General features: G+C 42.6%; 1 protein-coding gene and 1 pseudogene across 4 annotated transcripts in view; one reads left to right on the forward strand and one right to left on the reverse strand.

The window, feature by feature from the left end:
- The window catches only part of Tmpo (thymopoietin), a 25,167-nt gene extending 22,809 nt beyond the window's left edge, over positions 1 to 2,358 (forward strand). For all 4 annotated transcript variants that reach the window (XM_021205732.2, XM_021205733.2, XM_021205734.2 and 1 more), the window contains one exon: positions 154 to 2,358. In XM_021205732.2, the coding sequence (XP_021061391.1) occupies positions 154 to 436 (283 nt within the window). In that variant the 3' untranslated portion in view covers positions 437 to 2,358. The remainder of the gene's footprint in view (positions 1 to 153) is intronic.
- Positions 2,359 to 6,618: 4,260 nt separating this feature from the next.
- On the reverse strand, positions 6,619 to 7,186 carry LOC110327086 (annotated as a pseudogene).
- Positions 7,187 to 8,435: the final 1,249 nt, after the last annotated feature.

Consider the following 8,435-nt stretch of genomic DNA (forward strand, 5'->3'; position numbering starts at 1 on the left):
AAAAAAAAAAAAAAAAAAGAAAAGAAAAGTATGTGATAAGTAGATCCTCTGCTTTTATCTGACGATTCTCTCCTGCTGCATTTTGCAGTGTGCTAAGCAGTCACATGAAGGTTTGTTGTTGAATCATCTGGAATTCTGTTTCACTTTGAACAGTGCTAGCTGCCGCAGACCAATCAAAGGCGCTGCAGGCCGGCCGCTCGAGCTCAGTGACTTCAGGATGGAAGAGTCGTTTTCATCTAAGTACATCCCGAAGTACGCTCCTTTGGCAGATGTCAAGTCAGAAAAGACAAAGAAGAGACGCTCCGTCCCCATGTGGATAAAAGTGTTACTGTTTGCTGTTGTGGCCGTGTTTCTGTTTTTGGTCTATCAAGCTATGGAAACCAACCAAGGAAATCCCTTCACTAATTTTCTTCAAGATGCTAAAATATCCAACTGAAGAAATCATTTCGGCACATTCAACCTGATCTCCTGTTTTTAATAACTGTAGGAAAACATTTGTGTCCACTTGTTGACTGAAGAACTAAATTGTGATTTCACCTCAGTAAAGTTAGTGCTGCATTGAAAAGCAGACAGGATGCTTACACGGATCTCTTTTCAATATTTTGGACCTTGGAGATCACATTGTGCCATATGAATAATTTTTTTAGCTCCAGAACTTTTTTGTAGGCTTTATTTTTTTAATGTGGACATCTTATTTCACTTTTGGGGAAAATGCATTGTTTTGTGTATTTGAAAAATAAGGCAAAACATGGTGATGTAATGTGAAGCTACACATTAAATACTTGGAATTCTTACAGAAAAGGTTTATGACTTATTCTCTGCTGATAAAAATGTTACAAATGTGAATGAAGTTCAGTATGAGAAACGGTCACGCAGTTGTGCTTCCTGTACACAGCGGTTTGTCCATGGAGGGTACAGCAATAAGCTCTTGTGTGACTCCTGTCATGTGGTAGTGCTGGTGCGGCCTTACCACACCACTTGCTAGAGTTTCCGTCATATCATGGAAGTCCTACTTCATTAAAACCATTGAGTACGCTTGGCTTTCCACAGGGACCTTGTAGAGCAGCAGAAACCTGCTTTATTTTAGCTGGCTGTACGATTGAGGGAGCTGCTAGCTACCTCTAAAGCTCCCATTGGGATCCTGTGCTTTTTATTTACAGTAAAGCATTTGTCCCATCCATCTAGCTTATTAGCAAAATATTCTTTAGGTAAATACGTGTGAGGGTGTTTGTTTAGAAGTTAGAAACTAGACACTGGTCCCCTCTGTTTCAGTTTATTTCATTGTCTTTTAACCAAAAAAAAAAAAAAAAAAATTTGTTTTTCAGCCAGGGATTTTTGTTTTGCTTTGGGTTGAGTCGGGGTGTTGAGGTTTTTGGTTTTTTTAGGCATATAATTCCCGATGTAATTTGATTTAAAAGTATAACCAACTTGCTTTTAAATCACATATGTAGTAGCTAATGCTTAATTTGTAATTTCAAATAAGGTGGGCATTATGGTTTTGTATATTCCTGAAATGATTAACGATATCCTTATGGTTGTCGTCTTTTTTTTAGCTGAAATTTACCTCATGTATGGCTTAGATGAAGTTGCCGTCAGTTTAAATTTTAGTAAAAATCAAGTAAAGCATAAACATCTTTAACTAAATCATTTAAGTTACAATTTTACAGTCATTGACCGTAAAGCACACTAAAAATATAAATTATTTTTAATAACATCCAAAATATAAAGACAATTTTAATTTTTACAAAGGAGGAAGCCGAATATGAATATTTAGACCAGCACACAGTTTTGACTTAATATTTACTGTATTTAGCTTTTAGATATTTCATAGACATTTTAAGTACCCTTTTGCCATTGAGACTAGAACATGTAGATCTGGTCTTCCAGGGCACGTGGGGAGCTAGCTGACTTAGATCTCAAGTGCTTGCCTCTCAGAGTCAAATTGTCTCTCTTGAGATGAGCCACAGGGGGCATGTTTTACTCAATTTTCCCACCTTAAGTGACAGCCATCTTCCTTTGTTTTCAGACACAGCTTCTCATATTGCTTTCAATCTTTTGTTTATAATTAAAAATTGTGAGAAGCCCCACTTGATGTTTAAAAGTGTGGGGGTATAAATCAGACTTCACATATACGTAAGGTCAGTCTGGAATCAGAAAATATGGTCCAGTATAGCAAAAGGTAGGACCAGCTAAAACATGCCTTTTTTTTTTTTTTTTTTTTTTAAATGTGTACTTGGTCTTTTGTCTGTGTCTGTTTTCCACTAGAGTAAATGTGTCCTTGATGTAAATGCGAAGCATTTATTAATTCATAGATGTAGACTTTACAATATAATTCAATAATAAAGTAATTAACCTCTAGTTTTGTTGTTGAATACATGATTTTCAGATAGCATGAAATTTAAGATTTTGGTATAGCACTTATCACGTGGTATTTATTTATAGACTAAGCTTTAGTTCTCATTTTAACCTATTCTGCTTCTGATTATTGTAGTAGTTGGGGCCTGTTAGAGAATAGCACCCAGAAACATCCCCCCCACACACACACCAGAGCACCTCTTCCTTCCTGTAATACTGTGATTTTCCAACCATACCTCTTTGTTTATGGTCGACCCCCACCCCACCCCTCTTTTTTTGAGCAGGAACTTACTATGTAGCACTGACTAGCTTCAAACCCACAGAGACCTGCCTCTTCAGTGCCTGTCACCCCGGCTCCTGCCTACCATCTTAAGTATGTATGCGTAACTCTGCCGGTAGTTGGTCTTCAGTGTGACTGCAATCCCTTGAAGCCTGTGTTTGTGAGATATGAGTGCTGTTTGCATCATTGTCATTCATGTGTCCCTCTGTGGTGACTTTATTTAAATTTGTGAATCTAAATGTATTCTTTGTATTCTTAACTGTGTGCATGGAGAGCTGTTCTAGACCCTTCATGTGTGTGGACTTTTGACTCCATGACAATCCTGCGGGGTAGGTATTTTTCTTGTTCAAATGAAAATGGACACCTAGAGGGGTTTAGGAAGTTGGTGGGGTTTCTGCACAGCTACAGCTCTCCTTGTCTGCCCTGCTCCTTCTTTACCTTGGATAGTTCTTGGAAAGTTCTGTGCCTTTCAGGGTTAAGTAGCTCACTTCTACTCTGTTTTGTTTTTGAGTGATCACATTTGGTTTTATTCTTTCTGTGAACATTTAAGCCTTCCTTAATTTTGCAAATTTATTTTCTGTTCATGTTTTGTGACTTCAAACACACCCCCCTTTTTTTTTTAAATCTTTTGCTATCACATTTTCCCTCATGCTTGTGTCACTGGTCTGAAATCTTGACTTGCTCTCATTGAACTTTCATGGCCTCAGGGAGTGGAACCTTCCGTGCTTGTGTAAATTGACTGCCTCAGCCTTTTAGATGTTAAATAGTAGTAAGAAGCCACACCACGTTAGTGACTGCTTTGGTGAATAGACTAATTGTGAAACAAGCATATTGCCACATGTCTGCAGTCCTAGTACACAGGGGGATCATGGGAAGTTCACGACCAGCTAGGGCTGCACAGTGAGACTACCTTAAATACCGTTTTCATGTGGACAGGCCAGGTATATACTCTGGTTATATTGTGTGCTTAACATGTAATAAGACCCTGGGTTTGTTCCAGAACTTTTTTGTCTGTAACTTGGATGACCCTGTACTAACTGTATAGTCTAGACTAGCTTTAGATTTAAGGTCAATCTTCCTGCATTGGGTTCCTGAATGTTGGCATTACAAGCATGTACCACCACTCCTGTCCTAGAACAAACTTTTGTGAGGTGGCCTCAAACTTGGTATCCTGCCTCGACCTCCCACATGCTTGGAATATTGGCGGAGCACCAACACCACTCTAGCTGGGTGTCTGCAATGCTTGCTTTGATCAGAGTCGTTTGAGTCAGTTGATAGATAGTGTGTAAACTCAATCTTTCAGAGGTAGTTGGTAGGCGTAGCTAGATCTGAACCTAGAAGTTATATGGTTATTTTAATAACCTGTCCTGCTGGAAGGTGGGATGGTTATAGCAGGGATTCTACAGGAAGACCAAATTTGGCGGACCTTGGTTTTGAAAAGCTTTCAGACTATTGTGGTGTGCTTGGTGCCCACCAGGACACACAGCTGGTGATTGGCCACATCCAGCCAGGTTACTGAGGCTAGTGGCATACTTGCAGCCCAGGCAGCTATGACCCAAGAGACTCTGAACTAATTCCAGCTTATAAATGCCTGTCCCTGCCTATCTCACAGTTGCATTGGGCACTAGGGCACCAAGCTTGCAGAAGCCTCATAGTACTGACGTGGACCATATTGCCTGTGTTTGAAAGCTTTGCATTTGATAATACAGTGAGTTCTGGAACCCAGTCCAGTGGCATGCAGTAAGCCTCAAATACTCGATGAGTCCACTTGAGAGTCTGGCGATGAGGATGCTAAAGCTTGAGAAACTTAACCCAGAGCCTCTTTAAATACATTCAAAATGCTAGAAATGCATTATCCGTAGAAGAAAAAGACAGCCCACAGGGTCTGAGGAGGTAGGTACTATAGCAGTTAAGAGACTTACTGCTTTTGAAGTAGACTTGGGTTTTTTTTTTTTTTTTTTATGGGTGCTTTGTCTTCATACCCCATTACAGATGGTTGTGTGGTTGCTGGAATTGAACTCAGTGTGCCTAACCACTGAGCCATCTCTCCAACCCATGGACTTGGGTTTTTAAAAGGACTCAGTTCAGTGGTTGGGTTGTGGAAGTCTAGAGCACTGTCAAGTGTTTTTAGGAGTTGACAGTAACCATTCTATGCTGAGTAAATCTGGCAGAAATGATAGTTCAATTCTTTAATAAAATGACCTCAGGATCGTTTGTTAGTTACAGAATGTAAAACCAGGCCATTCTCTGAGTTTGAGTATAGCCTGGTCTGTACTCAAGTGAATACCAGGACACCCAGGGCGATACAAAGAGGCCCTGTAAACAGCCTGATAAGTTGTCAGCTCCCACTTGTTTCTTTCCTATTCTTCTACTCCAAAACTAGTGCTTAGCACAAAGCCATGATTTTGCTGTGGTCTCTTGTCAGTAAAATCATGCATACTCCTTTGTAAGTAACCTTTTTGTGGTGTATTTGAGAACCAAAAGGGATCAAGAGAATAAAAAGCCTTGGAATTCAACAAAAAGTTCCTAGGAGAGCCTAAGGATGGAATTAATAGGATCCAAGCTGAGCTTACCAAGGACTCAACTGAGCAGTGTGACTAGTAGATAACAGTGGGAGGAAGCCACGTGTTGAGGGCTGTGCCTTGAATCAGGAGGAAAGTCAGGCCTGATTGACATAGCAAGGTCCAGGCTGATGTAGTGAAACCCTGTTTGAAAATAGTCAAAAGAAAACTAGGCAGGTTTGTATTCATATGTGATGAGTGAGTGGAACTGGAAGTCAGGCCCAGAAATAAAGGGAGAGCCTGCTTAACTGCATGGTGATGGATAAATCCATTATTTTTATGACAGTGGCTTTAATAATCTATCATCTCAAACTGATTGTCCTATTTTTGTTTTTGTAGTCAAAATATATTCAAACCAAAAGGTTAAGTGGAAACACAGGCTGATGAATGAGCACACAAGAATACACACTCTAAGCTTAACACTTTTAGCCCCAGAGGCAGGGAGATCTCTGAGTTCAAGGCCAGCCTGGCCTGTAGAGTGAGTTCCAGGACAGCCAGGGCACAGAGAAACCCTGTCTATATCACTGGCTGAAAACCCCACCACCAAGTACACAGAACACACGGTGGGTGCGCACGCACACGGGGAAAAGCAGATAGGAATCTACCTGGATTAGGCAAGGTATCTAGAGAAGATACCTTGAAGGTTTCTCAAGAGAAACGTCAATCTTATTAGGAAAAAAAAAAAAAAACTACTACTGGGCGTGGTGGTGCACCTTTTAGTTCCACCGCTCACGAGACAGAGGCAGGTGGATCTCTTAGTTTAAGGCCAGCCTGGTCTACAATGCAAGTTCCAAGGCCAGAGGTGCACAGAAACCCTGCCTCAAAAAAACCACTACTTAGCCGGGCGTGGTGGCGCACGCCTTTAATCCCAGCACTCGGGAGGCAGAGACAGGTGGATTTCTGAGTTCAAGGCCAGCCTGGTCTACAGAGTGAGCTCCAGGACAGCCAGGGATATACAGAGAAACCCTGTCTCGAAAAAGACCAAAAAAAAAAAAAAAAAGATGCTTTCTACTGCAATAAGACTGATGCTGATGGCCACACGCTGTGATGTGCAGTACCACTGCCTCCAGGCGAAGAGAAAGGGGTCTTATCCCTGCCTGGCCCAGATGCTACTGCGGTACCAGGTACCCACTGTAGGTCACGGAGACAAACACGAAGAAGTTGCTGGTGACTACCTAGATGGTGTGAAGCACTGTCTGCAGAAGTGGAAGTTCAGCTTCTGCCCACAGTGTGTGTGTCTCCAGAGCTGGTTCCCTTGGTCCTGAAACAGGCATTGAGTTGTAGCAGATGCTGATTTGCGACCTAAGCAGCAGATCCTCTGTGGGCTGTCAAATCCTGCCAACCATATCTGCGGGTGTATTAATTTCCAACCCCCCCAAAAAAAATTCCACATTTTTTTTTTTGACAGTCTCAAGTTTTTTATTCAGTGGGTCTCTGTGTCTAGAAGAAGGTGTTGGGCCTCTTGGTGGTGAAGCGTGGCTTGTGTTGGTGCCGCAACACGCGGTGGGGCGCAACACGCGGTGAGGGGGGGGGATTTGATTTTGGAGTCGTGGAACTGCTTGACAGCTGGCCGGCGGCACTTGCTAGCTGCAATCTCTTCCACCTTCATGATCTGGATGGAGTGGGCACCGGCACGATGTCGGGCACCCATGTCTCGTTAGCACTGTGTGACTGCACCAGCTATGGTCAGGTCCTGGTACTCTCGGTACATGTTGTGTGTGCCACTTCGGGAGTCATAGCGCAGCCAGATGCCAAAGTTCTTCACGCGCACGGGTGACTTCTCAAACACCTGCCCGCAGTATACAATCTCCCCGGATGACTTCTTCATCTTTTTCAGCTGTGACACAAAGTACCAGAAGCGGGACTGGCCACCACGTGGTTGGGTGCAAAGATTCGCATCCGGTACAGCGGTGGTGTGTGGCATTTTGGGGTTGGCAAGCAGCGCCCCACCACCTTGTTTGTACTCCCGAAGCGTGCCCGAGGCCTTCATGGCACTGCGCGCTCATTCACCGCCAGTCACAAAAGGCGTAATTCCACATTTTTTTTTCTTTTTTTCTTTTTTTTTTTTTTGTTTTTCGAGACAGGGTTTCTCTGTATAGCCCTGGCTGTCCTGGAACTCACTCTGTAGACCAGGCTGGCCTTGAACTCAGAAATCCACCTGCCTCTGCCTCCCAAGTGCTGGAATTAAAGGAGTGCGCCACCACACCCAGCTGTAATTCCACATTCTTAAAGCCAAAGTAGAAGGTCATAGGCGGCAGCAACAACTGCCTCTAACTCAGTTTCAGGGGACCTGACTGACACCTTCACACAGGCAAGGTGTGCAAGACAAAACATGCAGGCAAAACACCAATGCATATGAGAGAATAAATCATTTAAAATGTTTTTTAAAAACTAAACAAAGAGCCGGGCACCGGGGGCAAGTTTCAGTAGTCTCACCTGTTCTTTGAACCCAGAGTTCAGGGTCACTCTGGGTATCAAAGACTTGCTGAATGTGACCTGAGATTACATTTTCCTAAAGAAAGTACACAAATATCCCTGATGCATATGGAAAGATTCTCAACATCATTATTCATCAGTGGAAAAAGTGCATCATCATCTTAAAAAAAATCAGAATTCGTAAGTACTGATTGGTTAGAATGTTTACATCAGAATTTCAAAGTATAGCTGGTGCCAGTTGTGGTGGCACGTGCTTCTAATCCCAGCACTTGCTCGGGAGGCAGAGGCAAGGGGATTTCTGTGAGTTCATGGTCGGCCTGACCTACATAAGTAAGTTCCAAGACAACCAGAGTGAGATCCTGTCTCAAACAAAATGTAGAGCTAAGTGACAGACACTTGTAATTCTAGCACTTGGGAGGCTAAGGCAAGAGGATTGTGAGTTGGGGCAACCCTAAGCTACAGTAGCAAGACACCATCTCAAACAAATACACTGGTCAATCAGTAAAATAGTGCCTTATCATCCAAAAAATGTAATCTGAAGGGTTTTACCGAAAGGGTACACTAGGTGTCACTGTATAACTCTGCGTGGTGGGCAATCGGCTGGTTACTGTAGGGGAAGCCTTGTTAAATATGGCCTATCAATTAAAAGAAAGAGTTGAGTTCCTGTTAATTTTGTTTTTATTAAGTGCTAGGTCAAAAAATACTATTAAGAATCAGGTCTGGGCTGGTGAGATGGCTCAGTGGGTAAGAGCACCCGACTACTCTTCCGAAGGTCCGGAGTTCAAATCCCAGCAACCACATGG

This window comes from Mus pahari, chromosome 9 (genome assembly GCF_900095145.1).
Source record: "Mus pahari chromosome 9, PAHARI_EIJ_v1.1, whole genome shotgun sequence".
In the NCBI taxonomy this organism is placed as follows: domain Eukaryota; kingdom Metazoa; phylum Chordata; class Mammalia; order Rodentia; family Muridae; genus Mus; species Mus pahari.